We start from the raw sequence: 23,138 nt of genomic DNA on the forward strand, positions 1-23,138 counted from the left end.
TGGTCTGTCGAGGTGTTTCTTTTTTGGGTAGGATTAATGTAATCAGAATGAACATTCTTCCTAAATTTTTATATTTATTTCAATCCCTTCCCTGTCACTTACCCAATACATTTTAAAGACATTAATAAGCACCTTTCTAAATTTATCTGGAATCACAAAATGCCCAGAATTAGCCTTAACAAATGAATGAAACCAAAAGATAGGGAAGGAGTCGCTTTTCCAAACTTACGTCTTTACTTTTAGTTGGCACAAGTGAAGCATATGGTCAGCTGGTACAATGAAAGAACTGACTCTAGATGGCTTAACATGGAGGTAACAGCCTGTGCTCGTCTCCCAATAAAGTCCCTGCCTTTTATTATAAGTGTTAAAAAACTTGTATGTGTTTGAACAAATTTCATTGTCTCAAATACTCTTCTAACATGGGGAGACATTAAAAGCATTTTAAAGTTCCAGCTAATATATTCTCGCCTATTGCTTTTAACCCTGATTTCCCAATATCTTTCCAAAATATACATTTTTCAAATTGGTCCAAATCAGGGATTCAAAAACTATTGTGCCTCTTCACAGACCGTACGCTTAAATATTCCCAAGAAATTTCAAATCAATATGGTATACCACAATTTCATTTCATTAAATCTTTGTCCGATAAGGCTAAACTGAGATTTGAACTTGTAGCCATAGAACCAATTGTAACAAACTGTTTTTCCAAGGGACTAATATCCAAATATATATAAAGCTCTGTCTAACTCGTGTACTTCTTCCTTTGAGAGTTTGAAGTGTGTGTGGGAAAAAGATTTAGGTCAATGAATTGAAGATACAGATTGGTCTGAAATAGGTAACAATTTGTATTCTTAATGTACTTCATTGGGTGTTCATGAGCTCAATTCTAAATTCATTGACAGAGTTTATCTTACACCCTTGCATCTGAAAAAGATTTATAGAAACTCCTCTGATCTTTGTTTTAACTGCAAAAAAGGCAAAGAAACATTTCTTCACTGTTTCTCTTTATCTGGTTTTGGAAGAAAAGACATCATTTTCTACAAGGACTCTTTAAGATGAAGTTCAGTTTCTCTCTTGAATTGTATTTGTTGTATAGCGGAGTAGAGAATGTGTTGGACTCCCACACCAAACATTTGTTTTTAATTTTGGTCTATCTGCCAGAGAAATGTATACTTTTATTGTGGCCGTCTCCTGAGGTACCCTCCTTTAAAATGTGGTTGTTTCAAGTGTGTGCGTTATTTCCAATTGAGAAACTCACCTATGATATACATCAAAAGTCAGATGACTTCTGGCAGCTATGGATACCTTTTTGGCATTACATCAATAATTTCTCCTGATTTTACTACTCTATGGTATATATGTTTTGCTTCTAGCTTGACTGTATTACCATGTTTACTTGTTTGTATATTTCCCCCTTTTATTATTATTTTTTTTTACTTCCCCACAGTATGACAGAGACTGTATTTGTATGTGCTGATGTATCAAAATAACCCCCCAAAAAAAGATACATATATATATGTATATGTATGTATAATATATAATTTTAAATAATTTTTCATTTAACTTGACTTAAAAAAGTACTTTGAATAAAAGACATAGTAGTTTCATGGTTTTCAGTGTATAAGTGAATTCAAGCACTGTTGAATGACACAAGCATTGTTTATTGATTAAAGCAAAAAGACATTCAGTTTGCATCTACGTCCACATGCATGAACTCTGATTACACATTACATGCTCATTACTGTAATCAGCAACAGCTTAATGGAAAGTAGACATATGAAGTTTTCAGTGTAATTGCTGAAACTTTTAACATGATATATGGTATTATCACAATATTGGCATAAGCTGAATAAATTATTACAAGTATAATCACAAGCACAACTACACATTTGAGTATTGTTTAATAGTAAATAAACATCCAGAGTAAATATGTGTTTCAAACTAATACAATTGCTAATTAATTATAAAGTACAATTTATAACAATTTGTCTGTTTATGTTTACTCATTAAGTGTGTCATATGATAATAAATCAACTGAACGTTATCAGGTCCATTAAACAGCTTTTGATTTCACAGAGTCGTTAAACATTAGCTAAGATTGATAAATGCTTTGCAATAGTTGTCATAGTCAGTTTAGTAAAATTTAGTAAAAATTTTAACAAAGCCTTATGTAGAGTGTTAATATAATTATTTAATATATATCCTATAAGTGTAACCAGGGGCGTTGCTAGACATAAAGCTCTACTGGGGCACATACCTCCTTCCCCCTCAAAATAATAATAATAATAATAAACATAATAATAATAATAAACATATATATATATATATGTATATAAATATATATATATATATATATATATATATATATATATATATATATATATATATATATATATATATATATATATATATATATATATAATATTTATTATAAATAAAAGTATTCTTATTATTATACAATTATTCTTCTAAATAATCTTAAATGTAACTGGAACACAGTGTTAAGACAACTGGAGTGATGCTAAGATCATTTAAGAAATTACTTTTGCGTAAATATTAATTTTATTTGAATCAAATTCTATAGACAATTCAATAAAATACAAAAAAGATGTGTTATAGGATTATCTGTTGCAGACTTGACACATGGCAGCTAATTAGTTTATAAAGTCTTACCTCCCTGACTTGTCATCCCTCCTTTTTGCTTCATACAAATACATCTATCAGGAGGCACGCTTATAAGATCACCATCATATTGTTTAAACTTTAGTTATGTCGATTTGCAAAATAAAAAAGGCTGTTACGCTGGTTTTACAACGCATGAGCGGCGCGTAACAAGCAGGTAGCCTTCTTTTTTGGCGCGCATGTTAACTACCGGGACTCGCACCGGCAGAGGAGCAGTGTGTGCAAGAGCAGCGTGCCAGAGGCGCGTGGGTTCTCTGCGCACACGCAGAGATGCGTCAGTTTGCTTTTTGATTAAACACATTGCTTTCACCAGCGTTGGTTCGGTTGTACATAGAGAATAACGTCTTTATTTCGAAATTACCACTCTTAATAAATACACTTGCATATGAAGTAAATCATATCTCAATGCATTTACTGGGGCACTGGAGATTTTTACTGGGGCACGTGCCCCAGTGAATTGGGTCTAGCGACGCCCCTGAGTGTAACTAAACAATGGATTACTGTATTTTGAAGTGCACATGATAACAATACCATGCATATTCATTATCGCAAAATAGCGTAGCTAAATTTCAGATTGTGTGTAAAGAGAAAATAACACAAAAAATATCAATCAATAACAAACAAAGCATTTAGTGCAGGAATGTCCAAAGTCGGTCCTGAAGGGCCGGTATCCTGCTGATCTTAGCTTCAATTTGCTTTAACACCTGCCTGGAAGTTTCTAGTATACCTAGTAAGAGCTTGTTTAGCTTGTTTAGGTGTGTTTGATTAGGGTTGGAGCTAAACTCTCCAGGACTCCGCCCCTCCAGGACCGAGTGAGGACACCCCTGATTTAGCCTATATTGGTAATGGTAAAACGAAAACCTTTTAATAGGAGTATTATAACTAGAGTAGACTTTGCTAGACACTCGAGAATAAGATAATGAAAACATTATTGATTTGCTCTTTTAAAGGTGCAGTATGTAAGTTTGACATCCAGTGGTTGAATTAGGTATTGCACTCCTGGATCAAAACAAACGCAAGCGCAGGTTTCCAGATTGAGGACAGGAGCGAGTGGGATCAGGATCTGAAATCATCATTATCATGAAGAGACTCAATCTTTATCAGTGAACTTGAATTATCTTTTAAATTAATCATTTGGTTGGTCAATCATATTTTTCTCTTTCTTATTAGTTAATAGTCTTTTCTTCCACAAAACAAAGATGCAGCACCTTGCCAAACTGAACACTTTTCACAACAAAGTTAAGTTTAAAAGGATTTAAAGTTAATATCTGATACAATGGTTGATTTGGCCTTTAAATTACCAGTACAAAAGGAACCTGCAAAATATAATATAATTTACCTGTAGTGTGTCAGTTCAACACATGATAAATTGCATGCAAATTGCTTTGAGGACAGGATGATTTAGTGATTTAAACCGTGTTATAAATAAAATCAACGACATGCAATAGAAGGAATAATCTCCATATTAAAAGGATTTTTGTCCTAACAACACCTTAAATTTATATATTAGAGATGGATTCTATTTCTAATATTCTGCTAACAATGTGAGTTTGCATGCTATTTCACATTGCATGTATTGACGTATACTGAAAGCAGCAGCAGGTCTGGAAAATAAAATAAACCATTTGAAATTAAACTTCAGAACTAAACACATATCAGTGATTCAGCATGTACAGTTAATGATGTTAAAGAGGGTTAATATGGATTAAATATGTTATAAACAATACCATTTCATGACTGAGTGCATTTTCTTTGCTTCTGAATGGCTCTATTTAATGTTCTGTCGTGTTTCGTCTGGTGCAAACAGCCCAATTGCTCATCACTGTGTATCTCGTCACGAAGCGTGTTGTAAGGACACGCGGTTACAATGTAACCTGCTCACCTAATGTTTACGCTCGTAATATTTATAGCATTTACTAATTAATAACTTCATGTGGAACTGAATCTGCGTATCACGTTGGAGTCTGCTACTGTTCACTGGAGGTCGCATTTCGGTCACAGACGCATGCTTTCAGAGCCTTCCTGAATGAATGAAATACACGGTTTTCCATCAAGGCAACCCGGGTTTGGTATTATGGTATTTTTTATGCTTTAGAAGAGTCAAACACTTACACACAGCACCTTTAATTTCTACAAATACTTATTGTGATTTAAATGTCCAATCCTTACATTTGACTTTTAATGTATATTTTATAGTAATTAGTTTACTTTTTCTGTTATCACTGACATTTGCATTTCAGCTCCAGAAAAAAAAAAAAAAACTATGACAATTTACTCTTCAGATTTTGAGCCAAAATAAAGGAGGATAAAATATCTTCATTTATATACATTTTTAAAGTAAATCTGTTAGTAAACCCCAACTTAGAAGTTTCTTATTAAACTTATACAATAAAATAAAATATAGCAATATGCAAAATTAAGTACTTTGTTAAAATCACTTGTCGGTTTTTACAGAATGCTGTTATTAAACAAGTATTATTGTTCTATTTTACTCTTGAAATAGTTATTATGAATTTATTATTTGATATTTCTCTTATAGATCAGCATCTGCTCTGCTTTTTCATCTTGTACTTTCATATTTGTTGCTCATTTATTCATTTTTACCAGTAAAACGACTGAAAAACTGGTTCCATGTTTGCTTGCTGTAATCCACCAAATGACGTAAAGCTCCTTTGTTGTTCTGCTTTTCTTCAGCTTTCTTCAGCTCCTCCAGCTTCTTCACCCATTCCTCTTTTCCCTCTTCCTCCTTCAGTCTGGGAATCAGGAAATCCAGATGCTGAAGAGTGAAAGCGCTGTCTGCTTTTAGAGCAATGTAAGAAAGTCTCATGATGCTCATATAAGCTTCCTGCAGCAGTTTAGACTTTTCAGATTTATTTTTCTTCAGATCCTTGATCAATTCATCTTCTATCTCTGTTCCTTTCATGATTTCTTCGTGTTTCTTTTTAGTATTTTCATATTTTTTCTTGTCAAAGCTGATTTCAGGCTGTTGTTCTCGGTCTTCATATTGCTGTTGAAGCTCATTAAATGTCATAATGACCTCCTCTGTCTTAGTCACATACTTTTTGTTCTCTTTGACGTGTTTGGTGTAATGACACTTTCCTGAACACACAGTGCAGTGGTTGTTACTCATAACATGACACCATGAGAGATTATTAGAAGAGACCCAAGAGCAGTTCCATTCATGGCAGTTTTCCTTACAGACGGAGCAGCAGGTTGCGTTGCTGTTCCACCACCATTCATTCACAATGGGGACTTTTTCTTTGACAACTTTATTGACTTTAAACTGAAAGTTTTCATTTTTTACAATCTTGTCTCTGTTCTCTTTAAGAGCTTTCTGAATCTGAGTCAGTTCATCATTTTTTTGCTCCTTCTCAATGATTCGATCCTTCAGATTACAGACACAAGCATCAAGTCTTGTTCGCTCCTTCATCACATCTAACGTCATCTGAACACTTTTTCTGTTCTTCTCTTCCATGATTGTGAAGAACTTGTTGATGCTTCTCTCCCCCATTTCCCAGGCTGATCTGATCATATGCTCATACTCCTCTTCCCTTTTCTCTTTCTGTCGGTTGTTGAATAAGAAGTGAACAGGTTTTCCTCTGCTGTCTCTTCTGCACGGTATCTCTGCTTTATCAATGGCATTGAGAGCATCTGCTGGTGGTCCTCCATCTGAATAACTGAGCAGAAACACTATGTTGTTCTCGATATCTTTACCAAACAGAGACAGAACTGCGTGAAAGATGTAAAGCTCTTTTCCAGAGAGTCGATTCTGAGACGCCTTCATCACAAAACACACTGCATCAATATCATGAACCCCATCCTCATCTGAAAATAATCTGCTCAGATATTCTGCAATCTCTGCATCTTTCTCGTGTCCTCGAGTATCTCCATAACCTGGAGTGTCGATGATGGTCAGAGATATTGGGTTTTCTTCAACAAACACCTCATAAACTGTGATCTCAGAGGTCTGGGATTGGGTTTGATCTGCCTGTTGTTCTTCTTCCTCTGTGATTTGATAAAACTCTTGATCCTCAAACTTCACCCCCAGTAAGTGGTTGACCATGGTGTTGATGATTGTTGTTTTCCCGGTGCCGGTTTCTCCCACCATCAGTATGACTTTATTCTGCTTGTTTCTGTCTCTTCGTCCATATGTCCACTGTCTGACCTTTTTATCAGTCCCATCAATGTATTTTCTTTCAGTGTTCAGCTTGTAAACTGCTGGAGGACCTAGATTAATAAGTCTGGCATCATGACCTGATCTGCAAAACAGATTAGACTTTTCGTGAGCATCATATCAGTTTATCAGTCTGCAGTGCCTGTAGACATATTTAATGTACCGTGTTGATGCAAATGTTGTCAATGTGTCAACAATATTGTCTAAGTTTTATTTTAAATATGTGTATTAGCTATGTATATGTTTTAATTGCTTAGATTAACTTATAGTCATTTATTTTCTTTTGGTTTAGTAACTTTATTCAGTAGGGGTCGCCACAGCGGAATGAACCACCAACAAAGCATATGTTTTACACAGCGGATGCCCTTCCAGGTGCAACCCAGCACTGGGAAGCTTAGCTTATATGTAAAATATATTAGGGCTGTCAAAATTAGTGCGTTAACATAATCATTCAGCAACATAATGATCATGCCCCGGGACAATTATTGAATGAGAATATGAAGTAAGGACTGCTGGAAGAGTGTTGTTTTAATGGGATTTGAGACCGCATGGCGAACGGAAAGAAAAACCTCTGCATTTTGGGACTTGGGTGGTCCTTTAAGGTAATCAAAAATCTCTAGACTCTTGATCAGAGTATTTTCAGAGTATTATCTTGATCATATTAAAATCAAGAGTATTGGTGTCCATGTAAATGTACTCCGTGAAAGTGCCAGATCAAGTTGCAGGCTGTCAAAGACAGCCCATTTCTTCTGCCCTCAAAGTTTGACGTGTTTTCCCCCTACACGCAACTTTTGTAAAGTTTCACGTTGCTGTATCTGAATCCTTGCTTGTAAAATACAGCCATACTTTAGAACGCTTAGTTTAAGCAAATTTGATGACGCGATCGTGCGTGTTGATGAAAATGAAGGGAGTCGCTCACCGGGTGCGCTGTACTGCGCACGTCGTGTGTGTATGTGTATGTGTGCGTTTTCTAGCAACAAAAGCAAACACCTGACATCGCTGACGGTGTCCAAAGTGTCTTTAAGGCGTTCTATATGTGTTCTATAGTCTTTGCGGTGTCTGTCTCCCTCAAAACTGTTTAGAATAAAATGTTTAGAGATGGTGTGACCAAAGTCCCTGTAAGAAGTCTATAGTCTTGTACCACGTGTCTTTGATGTACCCCTTGGCCACATTGTCCCCTGATAATGTCAACAGACTGGACTGTCTTAGCAACTGGTGAAATGTAAAGGAGGACTAAGCAAAATAGTTTCTACTTTATAATTAATGTTCTCAACTCGCAAACCAACTTTATAATGAGTACAATTGTTTGTATTCAATGCTTTATTATTATTATAATTTTCAATTTTCCGTATTTGCAATGCTTGTATTTTGGATTTTTTTTTTTTTGTAGTCCACTTAGGCTATGTTCACATTGCCAGGCGTAATGCTCAAATCAGATTTTTTTCTCAGATCTGATGTTTTTGCATGGCCGTTCAACAAATCCTGTTCCTTAACTGATCCGCATGTGCAAAAGTACAGTTACGGACAGCACAAAATGTTTAATTATGCACACGGGATACTGTATGAAGTAAGCACGTTGTCAGATCATGCTTATATGATTATTGCCATTTTCACAGACAACCGTGGTGTATTTCATGAACTGTAAATTGTTGTGCTACTACTAATGTGTATTTTGCCATTTGAAATCTAAAATAAGTCACTTGTGATTGAAAACACTGATTATTTATGATTTATGATAACCCCGGTGCTCATTTGTTTGACCACCGGTGTAGTGAACTCATCAAGGGTTAATGAGCGGTCGCAGACTGAATGGTGAAGGCGGAGTTATTTTATTTCTGTTTGCATTTAATTTTACTTCGTTATAAACAGCAGACACGTACAGAAGGGGGGTTTGGGTGCTCGAGCACCTGCCTTTTTTCTCTCTCGGAGAGACAGTACTCCCTCCTTTGCACATGGATCTTCTATCCGCAACACCCACGACGCTCTTCACCTTCGCAATCAACCCGTGCCCCAATCGTTAACAAGCACCAGTTTTGCCTCCAAAATCTTTTTCAACATGAACAACCAACTTTCTGTGGTAATCACCATGTGTGCCATTCTACTGTGATGCTGAGGAGTAGAGGATGTCTGCAGCACAGAATGATGACGCATGTCGCTCGAAGATTTTGTAAAAGTCACATGAAATCCGACATAACCGTTCTCACTGCGGTCACATTGCAAATCATCAGATCTGTGTCTGATTTAAGACTACATATGAAAGTGGCACAGATCTGACCTGAAAAGATCAGATTCCATGCGGTTTAGGCTGTTCACACTGTTATCACCTGAGTCACATGAGCTAGGGAAAATCAGATTCGAGCCACATTTGCATGCAGTGTGAACGTAGCCTTAGAATTCAACATGGAAATCATTTTTGTTTGTTATTTCCATTGACTGTTTTGAAATTCAAATGGCACTTACATGCCTGTGTTTTCATTTCTGTAATAAATATGGCTTTTCGTGATTAATCATGATTAATTACAAAAAAGTGTGATTAATTAGTTAATTTTTATTAATCAATTGACAGCCCTAATATACATAATAAACATCTTGTGTCCACGGCCATCTTTATTTAGTGTAAAACAGTGGTTCAATGAGACACTTCATTCTTTTTATATCTCTAGATACGGCAAAATGACAGTAAAGTTCACATGACAATTATTGTTTTGCTAACTAAGACAAATCAAGAATGAAAATCTTACCGCTTCACCACATCTTGATTCACAGCATCTGTATTTCACAGTAAGCAACAATTATAACTATTAATAAAATATTATTTTAATGCAATATCACATAAAATTTTGTTTTGTTATAATAAGAAATAGTGGTGTAATAATACATTTTAGATTCTCACTGTCTAAATAAGGAGGAGGATTAATACTGCGCTGTGAAGCAGTGCTGTCATCACTGGAGTTTCTTTGATGGTGATCGATCTGTGAAAAACATTTTATTGCTTTTACATATCCATTATATATTGGGAAATTCATATGTTGTTTATTATGCCCACAATGTCCATCAAATTATTATTTTTATAAAAACTTTTTTTTGCTGAACACAAAATACAATTTGGTTTTACAGTACACAGACTCTTTAACTGAATGTTTGAAAAACTAGCTGCTCAGACTACTTTATAAAACAACCCAGGCTCATTCTGAAAACGTACCTCTATATACATTTCTGGAGAGCTCCAAATACATCTCAGCAGCTCCGTTTTTTTGCAGTTTTTGTGAATCCACCAGAAGCCGCTGTGTACATTTTTTTCAGATCTCAAATTTCTCTCCCGAGTGCCATTCACACCTGCTGTTCTCACGTAAATCCACCAGGGGTGCGTTTCCCAAACAACGATGCAACTCGCGGCTGAACTATCATAGTATGATGCATCGTTTGGGAAAAGATCGATGTAGTGACGAAAACCTGTAGTTTCTCTGTCACAGATCCATCATTTGAACCACGTTAGTTGTAACGTAAAACGCCCATAATGATGCTCTAAACAGGGTTTAGGAACTACTTTAGAAAAGAACCCCATCATTTCTTTGTGCAAATTATATTTTTTAAACTAACACGCATTTAAAATAAAATCCAATATTAGTTTTAGTAAAAAACATGCACTCGCTTTCCATATTAACTGAAATATATGTAAACGGCACATATAGAGCCTGTGTTTGCTTTACAAATATTATTGAGAATATTACATATCCTATTCTAAAACATAAAACCACTTACAAAAGCTAACACTATTCTAATATCATATATAAGTCATAGAAATAAATAAATAATGAGGCGATTTATTGAGACATGAAATTTAATATTTATTATTTATTAGGAAATGAAATTAACTAAAAATACTTTAATAATAATATTAATAGTAGTAATGATGTTTATAATTTTTTATTATTAAGTTGGATATTGTTTATTTTAAATTTTTTAAAGTCTACTTGATCACTTTAATGTTTTTTTTAAATCATTCCAAGTTTAAATGTTAGAATGTTCTAAATGAATAGGGCACATAGGGGGATAACGGGGAATAGAACACAGCCAGGAACTGTGTTTCTAACTACATCTCCAGAGGTGTTTGTGATGCAGGTCAGAAGTTTGCGATGCAGTTTGTGAATGTTCGTTGGAACGATGGATTTGGGAAATGCTATGTTTGTAACAACACAACTTGTGACCTTAGTTGGCTAAAGATGGTTTTCAGAAAGGCATCCCAGAGCTGCTGTCGACTGATTGAGTGACTGACCCACCCTCCTCCTTCCCTACACCTAACCAATATTGTTTTCAAAAGCACCAATTGACCACCGCCCACCCATGTCCTTAAACCCAACCTTAGTGTTTTGAAAAGCAATCCAGAAAAAGAAAAGCCTTTGCCTGATTTTTAACACGTTTTCAGATTTTACCACATCCTCACCCTGTTTACTTGTATATTTAATTTTTTGTCTTTTGTTTTTATCTAACTAGCGGTAATCGGTCAGCTGATAAGCGTGAAAAGGAACGGCGTCATACTGCCTGTAGTGTTTGTTTTAAAGTCGAAGCGCAGCCATACGTAACTCTGGCTACATAACTGCGATTTTCAGAATGAGCCTATGTTGTTATAAAAATATTAATAGTCATGGTTTTAAAAATGTTAATAATTTTGATTAAATCCTCGCTGTTAAACAGTGTTAATAACAGATTTAATGTAATTTAATTTACAAAGTCAAATATTTAACTTACCTTGACTTTTTCCATGTTTCCACCTAGGACTTCAGAAATTATTCTTTATCTGCAAAACAACAAATACACAGACATTAATTCATTCATTAAAACAATATATGCATTTTGTTTTTAGTGTTCAACTTTATTGATTCAAATTCAGATATTATTTACTGTCATCATGACAAAGAGAAAATAAATTAGTTATTAGAGATGAGTTATTAACTATTATGATTAGAAATGTGTTGAAGAAATCTGCTCTCTGTTAAACAGAAATTGGGGAAAAAATAAACAGGGGGGCTAATAATTCTAACTTTAAATTTATATAATTTCTATAATTTTATCAATAACAATTTTCTAAATAATAAGACATTTATGAAATGATCAAGAAAAGAAAAGTGTATGCAAATAGATGTAGTATTTTTACTAATATTTTTTAAACATTTAATAAGCAGAACTATTATTAGCAGTGACATATTTCATGTTTAAATACATTGTGTGGATAAATGTTTTTATCCATTGTTCATTTAAAAGGTTCAAAAATATACAAAATACTTATAATAGACATTATTCCATGTAATATTTAGAAATATACATATGTTATGGTTTGCGTTTTTTTTTTTATGTTCTTTGAGCATGCATGGAGTGTTCAGATGTATGCACAAATGGATTAGCATCTGCCTTACACACTGCACAGAACAGATTCCATCATGCCAAGATCAAAAGAGATTCCTCAAAAAAAAAAAAAAAAACTGAATATTACACTGACTCATGTTTCATTGAAACCAGATTTTCCTTACTGCCATAATTGGACACACAGTCACTCAGCTAAGTATACATTTTACTTTAAAGCAGTAACCAATTAGTTAGACTGTACTTATGTACTTACTGTATTTAGGCAAAATAAGATCATTACTGTATATTATTTTGACTTTAGTTTTGTTTGGCGTGGACTTTCAAAACTCACTGCATTAAAGGCTATTATGCCGGTTTCTCAACACATTTCTTTGACATGCATGTTAACGACTGGCATTCAGACTAGGAGCAGGAGTGTAGCATGTGGGACGGGAATGTTTTCTATGTGCATGCATCAGTTTGTTTTTGATTAAACTACATTGATTTCAAGCATTGATTCAGTTTTACATGGAAATGAGCGTCTTTGTATGGAAGTATATTAATTAATTGTGGTAATTCCAGAATAAAGTTAATTGTAACTCAAAGATTTTACTGGGGCACAGCTCATATTTACTTAGGCACATGTCCCAGTAAATGGGGGCTAGCGACACTTCTGTCCCTGTCCCTAAAGTCACTTTAATAAAGTTAAATTACAGTGAATACAAAGCAGTATCATGTTAGGCAGACGAATGATTGTAAAACACAGGAAATCTCCGAAGACCTTTGATCCAAGTTAGGACACATGGCAGCTTTGGAAAAACATTCCTACAGCTTACATGGAAGGATTGAAATGTATTTTAATAAATGGAGAAAATTTCTGCATTTTTTGTAACCCACAATGTTAGCATAAAATGTAATGAGATGAAATAATAATGACCGTGGTAATGTTTTTTTCATGTTGGACCCATGATACGTTTTTTTCTTTTTAACTTTTGTGAACAATTTGTGATCGCAGTCACTTTGAATGAATTATTTACATTTTATTATTTCTTTATATTAATACTAAAATATTATACCCTGTTTTTGGACTGTTTAGGCATAATGATAATTACATATTTAGGTGTTTTATTTTTCCTTTCGTTACTTCAGAAACACTTTAATATAATGGTTCATTAGTTAATGTTAGATCATGTATTTATTTACTTATTTATTTTTCATATTAGTGCATATCTTTCTTTTTTCATATACCTGTTTGTCTCAACTCTCTCTCTAACTCTAAGATTATTAGTTGAACTCACTTTGTATGTGACAAGTAGTTGGTTAATAATTTACAACATAAGCAATATCAAATTACTGATCAAGCTGCTGGACTTTGTAGGAAATATACATTTTGTCAACACTGGTCACTAAGGCGCAAATATAAAGCTCTTGTGATTACGCATTATACAGTACATTGTGTATTCAGATTGCATTGCCTTTTATGAATAATTTCTATTGCACAGAGGTCCCAGCTAGCAATGTATGATCCAATCAGGTTTTCCTAACTTTCTCTTTTGGTATTAGAAACATTTAAAGACATTATTAGACTTTACACACCTGAAACTTGTCTATAGCACTTATTCACTGCTGCTCTTATAGTTGTGTAAATTGCTTCCTTGTCCTCATTTGTAAGTCGCTTTGGATAAAAGCGTCTGCTAAATGACTAAATGTAAATGTAAAGTCTTCAGAAAATTTGCAGTTTGTTTGCCATTGCCTGAACGTTTTTGCAAGGTTGGCAAAATGTTCCCGGAATGTTCTTTCCTCCTGATTCTACCTGAAAAAACGTTTTACTAGTAATGTTTACAATCAACATTAGAAAAACTTTTACTATATAGTAATAACATTATGAGGACATTCCATCAGCATAATTTTTAAAAGGTTTTTTCTCAACAAGATTTAAGGAACGTTGGGGAAAGTTATGGGAACATTCCCTGTTCCTCTTCATATGGGAACTTCTACGTGTGTCTGTATAAACAGACTTTGGGAGTGCTTTAGATGACCAATCACTTCTGAAGATAAGAAAGCAGGTCAATGAAATGCCAATTGAATTGGCGGAGCTTAGCTCCACAGCTGAAACTGATGAGCCAATTAGGGCTTTATCAGTCGGCTGCTGGAGCCAGCTCATCAGAATTGTTGCTTCAGACCCGATCTGAGACTGAAGAACCCTTCTGCTGAGCTAACTTCCAACGCTGAAGGAAGCATTCCCTTCACCAGTGCGGGGGAAGACGTTTTAGTGGTGGTCGAGCTGGGTTTCTCGTCCCCTTGGCGTTTCGCTGGTGATCTAAAAGAGCAGTTTCTTAATGCACTCTGTCTCACTGAAACCTGGCTGAAACAAAATGACTATATTAGTTTAAATGAGGCAACTCCTCCAGGATTCTTATATAAACATGAGGCTCGTCAAACTGGTCGTGGTGGTGGAGTCGCGTCAATCTTTAGTGATATTCTTAATGTTAATCAGAGAAACGGACTTATGTTTAACTTCTTTGAAGTATTAGCGCTTAATGTTGTCCTTCCAAACACTATGCAAAAACCTATGTTATCTCTCGCTCTAATCACCATATATAGACCCCCAGGACCCTATGTCAATTTTCTAAAAGAGTTTTCTGATTTTATCTCTGACTTACTAGTTAAAACTGATAAAATACTAATTGTAGGAGACTTTAACATCCACATAGATGACGCTAACGACACATTAGGGCTCGCGTTTATGGACTTGCTGGTCTCACTAGGAATAAAGCAAAATGTTATTGGTCCAACTCATTGCCTAAAGCATACACTAGATCTAATTCTGTCTTATGTAATTGAGGTCACTGATGTAGACATTATACCACAAAGTGATAATATTACAGACCACTACCTCTTACTATATAAGCTGTGTTTACCTGAAATTAGCAGATCCGCTCCGATATATCGCCCTAGTAGAACTATTGTTCCATCCACTAAAGATGAATTTATAAATAACTTACCTGATCTTTCTCTACTTCGAAATGCACCCGCAAACGCAAATGACCTTGATGTAGTAACCAGCAGTATGGATGCCATCTTTACTAGCACTTTAAATACTGTGGCACCCATCAAACTAAAAAAGGCTAGAGAGAATAAAACTACACCGTGGTATAATAGTCAAACCCGCGCTCTCAAAACAGCAACCCGTGCCCTGGAACGTAAATGGAAAAAACTAATTTAGAAGTATTTAGAATTGCATACAAAGACAGTATGTCCAGCTATAGGAGGGCTTTAAAATCTGCCAGGGCTGAGCACCTCCGCAAACTGATAGAAAATAATCATAACAATCCTAGATTCTTATTTAACACCTTTGCTAAATTAACAAATAATCGGTCATCTTTGGAACAAAACGTTCCACCGCAAATTAGTAGTGATGACTTCATGAATTTTTTCAGTGATAAAATAGAAGGCTTTAGACAGAAAATAGGAGACATTAAACTTTCTGCACCGCCTTATACTTCAGATCCAGTAAACACGCCACTGAATCTAAATAACCTACAGTGCTTTAAAATCATAAAACAGGAAGAGCTAGACAAAAATATAAATAGCTCTAAATCAGCTACGTGTATATTGGACCCAATTCCAACAAAGTTACTGAAAGAATTGCTACCTGTTATAGGAGAACCTCTTCTTAACATTATCAACTCTTCTTTATCTTTAGGCCACGTTCCAAATCCTTACAAGTTAGCTGTTATTAAACCTATTATTAAGAAACCACAACTGGAACCCAGCAACTTAGCTAATTATAGGCCTATTTCAAACCTTCCATTTATATCTAAAATACTAGAAAAAGTTGTTTCTGCTCAATTATGCTCCTTTCTGCAGACCAACAATATTTTTGAAGTGTTTCAGTCAGGTTTCAGAGCTCATCACAGTACAGAAACTGCATTAGTGAAAATAACCAACGATCTACTCTTAGCTGCTGACCAAGGGTGCATCTCGCTATTAGTTCTACTCGATCTTAGTGCGGCATTTGACACCATTGACCATGGTATCCTTATTAATCGCTTAAAGTCTACAGGTGTCCAGGGACAGGCTCTACAATGGTTTAAGTCATACTTATCTGACCGTTACCAGTTTGTGAATATTAATGGACAGCCTTCACAAATCAGCCCAGTAAAATACGGGGTGCCTCAAGGATCAGTTTTAGGCCCTTTGCTGTTTACAATATACATGCTACCCCTGGGAGACATTATTAGAAGACATGGGATCAGCTTTCACTGCCATGCAGATGATACTCAATTATATATTTCAACTAAACCTGACGAGACGTCTAAACTGTCCAAGCTAACTGAGTGTATTAAAGATGTTAAAGACTGGATGACCAACAATTATCTTCTCTTAAACTCAGACAAAACAGAATTATTACTTATTGGGCCAAAATCCTGTACACAGCAGATCTCACAACTCGACCTACAATTAGAGGGATACAAAGTTAGCGTTAGCTCTACTATAAAAGATCTGGGTGTCATATTAGACAGTAATTTAACTTTTAAAAATTATATATTCCATGTCACAAAAACTGCTTTCTTTCATCTGAGAAATATCGCTAAGTTACGAAGTATGCTATCCATCTCAGATGCAGAAAAGCTAGTCCATGCTTTTATGACTTCTAGGCTGGACTACTGTAATGCTCTATTTGCTGGCTGCCCAGCATCCTCTATTAACAAACTTCAATTAGTACAAAATGCAGCTGCCAGAGTTCTTACCACGTCTAGAAAATTTGATCACATCACCCCAATTTTATCCTCCTTACACTGGCTGCCTGTAAAGTTTCGTATTGATTTTAAAATATTGCTTCTTACATATAAAGCTTTAAATAATTTAGCTCCTGTTTATCTAACCAATCTTCTGTCTCGCTACAATCCAACTCGCTCTTTAAGGTCTCAAAACTCAGGGCTTCTGGTAGTACCTAGAATAGCAAAGTCGAGTAAAGGAGGTCGAGCCTTCTCATTTATAGCTCCTAAACTCTGGAATAGCCTTCCTGATAACGTCCGAGGCTCAGACACACTCTCCCAATTCAAAACTAGATTAAAGACCTATCTGTTCAGTAAAGCATACACTTAGTGCACCACTTGGGGGCTTCCACACAGGTTATGCATCTTGTTGGTATACACTGTGAACATCAGCTACGCTAATTATTTTCTTTATTCTCCATTTCCACCTGGGGATACTCTTCCCGAGGCCCTCAGACTATGCAGAGCCACTGATTCGATCCAAGACCAACGACGAGATGATCCCAAGGTTTTTATATCCTGGACCTGGCCGAATCCTGAGCAGCTACTGTGATGGTCATGGAGGAGTGGAGAACATGAGACTGATTCCTGTGACGGTCCAGAGACAGACGAGTCTTCGCTGAGGCCAGCTTCCAGCCTCCGCCACTGAGATTACAGCTCTGCACAAGACTTTTGGCCAGCGGAGAAATTAAAATGGTCGTGCCCAACTGAGCCTGGTTTCTCTCAAGGTTTTTTTTCTTCACTTCCACCTTTAGTGAAGTTTTTTTTCCCTCTCCGCTGTCGCCACTGGCTTGCATGTTTCGGGATCTGTAGAGCTGCGCATCGTTGGATTTGCTCTTCAGTATTTGGACTCTCAGTAGTGATTATTAAACCACACTGAACTGAGCTCAACTGAACTTAAACACTACAAACTGAACTACACTGTTCCTATTTACTGTGACCTTTTATGTGAAGCTGTATTGACACAATCTACATTGTATAAGCGCTATACAAATAAAGATGAATTGAATTGAATTGAATTTCTACAAAGAGCAGAATTCCATAAGAGAGCACACGGTTGTGTAGCACGTCTTTTTAAAGATGTCATTTCGACCGTGCGTTTCTGGATGCGGTGGTTTCCTCACCCCGGATGACAGGCATGAGTACTACTTCACATGCTTGGGGGATCAACACGTTGATGCGGTGCTCGCGGACAGTTCTTGCCCGCATTGCGATGGCTTGACTGTTGCGCATCTGAGGTCGCGGCAAACTCTTTTCTTAGGGCAAGTCACCCCTGCTGCTCCTCGCCAAGCGGTTAGCACTCGGGCAGGCCTGAGGGTTACAGTGGGGGCTATTCCGTTGCCTTCAGGCCCGCGGAGCCCTCGCTCCTCGTCAGTGCCCGTGCTATCGCGGACAATTTCTGTCCACAGAGCCACTCCACTCGGAGAGATTCGCCCAAATTCCCTTCAAAAGCGTGCAGGTTATCTGAGTCTCTCACGGCCAGAGCCTACACTGCTGCGGGCCAGGCCACCTCCGCTCTGCACGCTATGGCCACCTATCAACTGTAGGAACCCAGCCATATTCTAAGCGGGGTTAAAACCAGCAGTCATGGAAGCCTCATTGCGCCCCCTTTGTCTCCTTCTTAATTAAGTATCACCCAGAGCTTAATTCCAATACATACTCTCCTTCCACCTTTATAAGACAAAGGACGGGTTGTAACCATGGGTTAATAAGTGATGGCCCATCTGGAAAATCCGGCCATTTGGCCCCTTACATGACTATGTTAATTAACTTGCACCCAAAAGAAGAAAGACACACGTTTGTCTCTTTGGGCGCGTGATCCTCCCCCTCCCCTCTTGCTGTAAAAGGGAGATAACACTCGTATTGTTTCGGTACAAAAAGCCAGCACGATTTTTGGACATTTCACGTTTAAAAGTGTGTTTGCTCTAATGTTTTATTGCTAATAGTTGTGTATGTTTTACTACGTATGTAAGCAAGTATGTTCACTATAGGGTGCATGTAAATGAAACGTCGTAACTGTATTTGATAAAGGCCGTGATGTTTGATGTCAAACTAAAGCTATAAGGCTTAAGAGAACATTGGTTTAAATGATAAAACTGTATCTGCAAATAGTAGTTAATTACAGAGCTTTATTGAGTTTTGATAGCAGTAAGTGAAGTTTTATGTCACGGGTCTCCCCCTCCCTGTCGGAGACAACAAGGAAAAAGAGGGACCAATAGATGACGTAAGTGTACGCGTTAACCTGTTTCTGACTGTGAGTCAGTCATTTGAATCTTCTGATTCGAATCCCCGAGAATTAATTTGAATTAATGAGCTAATTCTTAGAGTACCGGACATATTAGATGGTCCAGGCACTACACAACGCTCCCAAGCCGAGAAGCTGGCCGAGATGCAGGAGGGTGGTTTTCCCCCGGGCTTGCTGCATGAGCTCCGCACAGCAACCAATTATACTCTCATGACTACCAAATCGGCTGCTCATGCCCTGGGGAAGACGATGGCCACATTAGTGGTCCAGGAACGCCACCTCTGGCTGAGCTTGGCCGATATAAGAGACGTTGACAAAGCTTGCTTTCTTAACGCTCCCATATTTCAGGCTGGCCTGTTCGGCGACAACGTGGGGGAGTTCACCCAGGAATTCTCCGCGGTGAAAGAGCAGTCCAAGGCGATGGGTGAGGTCATCTATCAGCGGGCTCGGAAAACTGCTCCTCCCGCTGCCCCTTCCGCTGCGGCTGCTCCTCGCCGAGGGTGTCCATAAACCTGAAGGACACGTATTTTCATCTCTATTCTTCCACGCCACCGCCCCTTTCTCCGGTTGCGTTCGAAGGACGAGTGTGGCAGTACAAAGTCCTCCCCTTTGGGCTCTCTCTGTTTCCGCGGGTTTTCACCAAGCTCGCGGAGGGTGCTCTAGCGCCACTGCGGCTTGCAGGCATCCACACACTCAACTATCTTGATGACTGGCTCATTCTAGCCTCCTCTTGCAATCAGTTGATTATGCACAGAGTCAAAGTGCTTCTCAAAGGCAGAGGAATGCAATGTCTTGGACATATGGCACTTTGAGTACGTACATGGACACCAATGCTCCGATTTTAATATGATTAAGACAATACTCTGGTTTAGAGTCTAGACTACCATGTAAACAGTGATTTTTGATAACCTTTAAAGGACCACAGACACCTGCGTCGCGAAATGCAGAGGTTTTTTTCTTTCCATTTAACGTGCGGTATCAAATTCCATTAAAAGAGCACTCTTTCACCAGTCCCCGTGTCAACAAGCTTAGCCCTCCTCTGGCCCCCATAAACTTGGACACGTATTTTTGTGTCAAAACGCCACAGAGTAGCGAGATCAGCCATCGGTGGCAAACTGCGGAGATACAACTGAGGCCTCTCTCTGTGCGCTCTAGGTGACACTTGCACTCGCTCTCTCTGTCATTACGGTGCTGTGTGCATTAGCCTAGTTCCCCGCATTCGTCAGAGGTTGATGCCCAAATTAACACAGGTAATAGCGATTTTAACACTTTTAATATAGGAAGTGCTCAGCTATGCAGATACCATTATTAATCAGAAATCGAGTGTATATAGTTTTACGTTAGGAAATGCAGCCTTGAATTTACAAACAGTCGGCAAGTACCAAAGAACAGATGTAACATTGATCAAATGTAGTTTTCAGTCACGCTCATGTAAGTCATATTCAACTCGTTTAGTTTTGCCTTCATTCATTTTTTTATTTCCGCCTTTTTTTTTACTTCCGTCACATGATTTATTTACAGCACATTTTTAAACATAATAGTTTAACTAACTCATTTCTAATATCTACTTTATCTTCCCCATGCTGACAGTCAGTGCATAACATTTAACTAGTTATTTTGCAAGACAGTTGTATTCAGACAAAGTCCCTTTAAGTGTTTTATAGTCTTTTATTCAGATTAAAGTGTAATTTAAAGACTTAATCAGTTAACTAGGAAAGTTGAAATAATTAGTCAAATTATTTGGAACTGATTTGTTGTGCATATCAAAAATATACAGTAAATATAAAGGAGGCTAATAATACTGATCTTAATTTTTTTAAAGAAAAAACAGCTTTTATTCACGAAATAAACTTTAAGAAATATGACTTATAATGACTCTAGAATAAATATCTTTTTAGGAAACACTGAAAATGATCAGAAACATTATTTTAAATGATTGGACGGGCAAAAAAGCAACTCATGTAAACACCTTGATCATATTATTGTCTTATTCAGATTAAGGCAAATCATTAGATTACTGATATCCATGTAAACATAGTCACAAGCCCCAAACCCTAGAAAAAAAGGAGTTCAGTATTTTGATGACAGCCTTTCCACAGGTTAATAGTAAGCTATTGCAATTTTTTAATAATGCAAATCTTAAATTCACGCTAACCAACAAATGATCAAAGGAAATATATTAATGTATCTCAAATATATAAAATATGAATTGAAGTTTACTTTAAACTTTAATTATATTGTTCCATTAAAATTATTTTTTAAAAGATTTTGTCAAATAAGAGACTTTTCTAGAGTCATCCACCATAATTTTGTGGCTCAAAAGTATCGGTTCAGGCACCGTTTTGCCACTGGTATCATTTTAAAAGTATCGATTTAGCACCAATATCGAAATAACCCCAAACGATACCCAACCCTACACTGAGCTCTAATTTCTGCTCACCTCAAATTCAAGACACTGTCACTGAGCTACAAAACAATCTTTGGCGAATGACTACATATAAACTTTTGTATTACAGCTCATATTCTAGGTCTATACTTATGTTCCTTAAATAATAAGAAATTATACACTACACTTCATAACACTACACTTTCTCAGCACATGTTGCTCATTTGATGTTAATGATAAAGTACCTGCTAAATAAATAAATGCTATACACAGATAAATTTGGTCTTTCAAATAATTAAAAGCAATAATAAATAAAACATAAACCCAGGCAATTGTAAAAAAAAATCTAAATCAATTAATAAATAAAAAGTTTAAATAAAATTCATGTTATAAAATACTGTCAGTTTTCTGTCAGGTCTTTATCCTTTATTTTCTCAGTGTGAATACTTCCCTCTCTCATAATTTAACACAACTAAAATATTCCAATCTCAAATTAACCCATGAACAAAATATAACTATAATAATAAAATAAGCTTTTTTTTTTTTTTTTTTTTAAATTCCATTTCTGTATATATTCAATGTGCAATAATGCAAAAATAATACACCGACGTTTTAAGTAAAAATAATTTTGCTTTTATGAAAATGAGATTCTCGGGTTGCCACCTCTGCAGACCAATCAAACAGCTTGGATGAGACGCGTCAATAATATCTGAAGCAATAAGAGGCTCTAACATTTGCCATCAGTGACAGTGAGTGCCAAAAGAAACTAAGTCTTATAATAACTATTATGCTTTTTGAACATCCATATTCCTGTTTTCCTTTGTTTTCTATACTTCTTTAGTAAAACATTACAAACAGATCAGTGTTCAGCATTAAGCAACATGCACTAGAATAAATAGAATGTTTTGAATAGTAGTAAATGTATAAATGTTTGTTTTTCAAGTGATGCTGATTTCAATTCTACTTAATCTGATAAGCAAACTACGAATATACATTAGTATCATATTAACATGGACCCACCTTGTAGTCTTGATCGAGGGTCTTGATGTAGTGTCGAAGCTCCCCATAACGTTTAATCCATGCACTAAACAGATAAACTACTTTTTGCAGTTTTGATGCAATACTCAATTAAACTGAAGAGAAACGCCATTCCATTCAGATTTAAACCATTTGCAGATCTCAAAATAATAATAATCAAAAAATATGAAGTGTAACTCATTCAAAACAAGCCGACAGGTCACTTTCATAGCTTCACTCTATTACTCTTCCTCATTCCTCCTGTTCTTTGTCCTTTTCCAGAACAGGTTAAACAGGAATAGGTGTGTGCAAGATTTGTGTATGTGAAAAAAAAACTGTGCTTTCAATTTTATTTGTAAATGTTTAGACGCTAAAATTGATACTTAAGACTCACTTAATAAAACCATTCACTCATATACTTAAACTGCTTTAAATACAGTTTGTTATTGAAAACGTATTACGAGAGAAATGTAACGCACTGCTTCACTTGTAGGGTTGGCGTGATCTTTT

At 36.3% G+C, this 23,138-nt stretch overlaps 1 protein-coding gene across 2 annotated transcripts; it reads right to left on the reverse strand.

Moving 5' to 3' along the window:
* Positions 1-5,043: 5,043 nt before the first annotated feature.
* LOC130231551 (uncharacterized) lies at positions 5,044-22,884 on the reverse strand. 2 transcript variants are annotated; one of them, XM_056460900.1, is made up of 5 exons: positions 22,632-22,884; positions 11,606-11,654; positions 9,750-9,828; positions 9,598-9,625; positions 5,044-6,941 (listed from the first exon to the last, which is right to left on the reverse strand). In XM_056460900.1, exons 2-5 carry the CDS (start codon positions 11,618-11,620, stop codon positions 5,273-5,275), a joined length of 1,791 nt encoding a protein of 596 aa, XP_056316875.1. In that variant the 5' UTR covers positions 11,621-11,654; positions 22,632-22,884; the 3' UTR covers positions 5,044-5,272. The 2 variants fall into 2 exon arrangements, with proteins under 2 accessions (XP_056316875.1, XP_056316874.1); XM_056460899.1 differs by having other exon boundaries at positions 9,735-9,828.
* Between the last annotated feature and the right edge of the window lie 254 nt (positions 22,885-23,138).

The sequence above is a fragment of the Danio aesculapii genome, chromosome 7 (assembly GCF_903798145.1).
Source record: "Danio aesculapii chromosome 7, fDanAes4.1, whole genome shotgun sequence".
Lineage (NCBI taxonomy): Eukaryota > Metazoa > Chordata > Actinopteri > Cypriniformes > Danionidae > Danio > Danio aesculapii.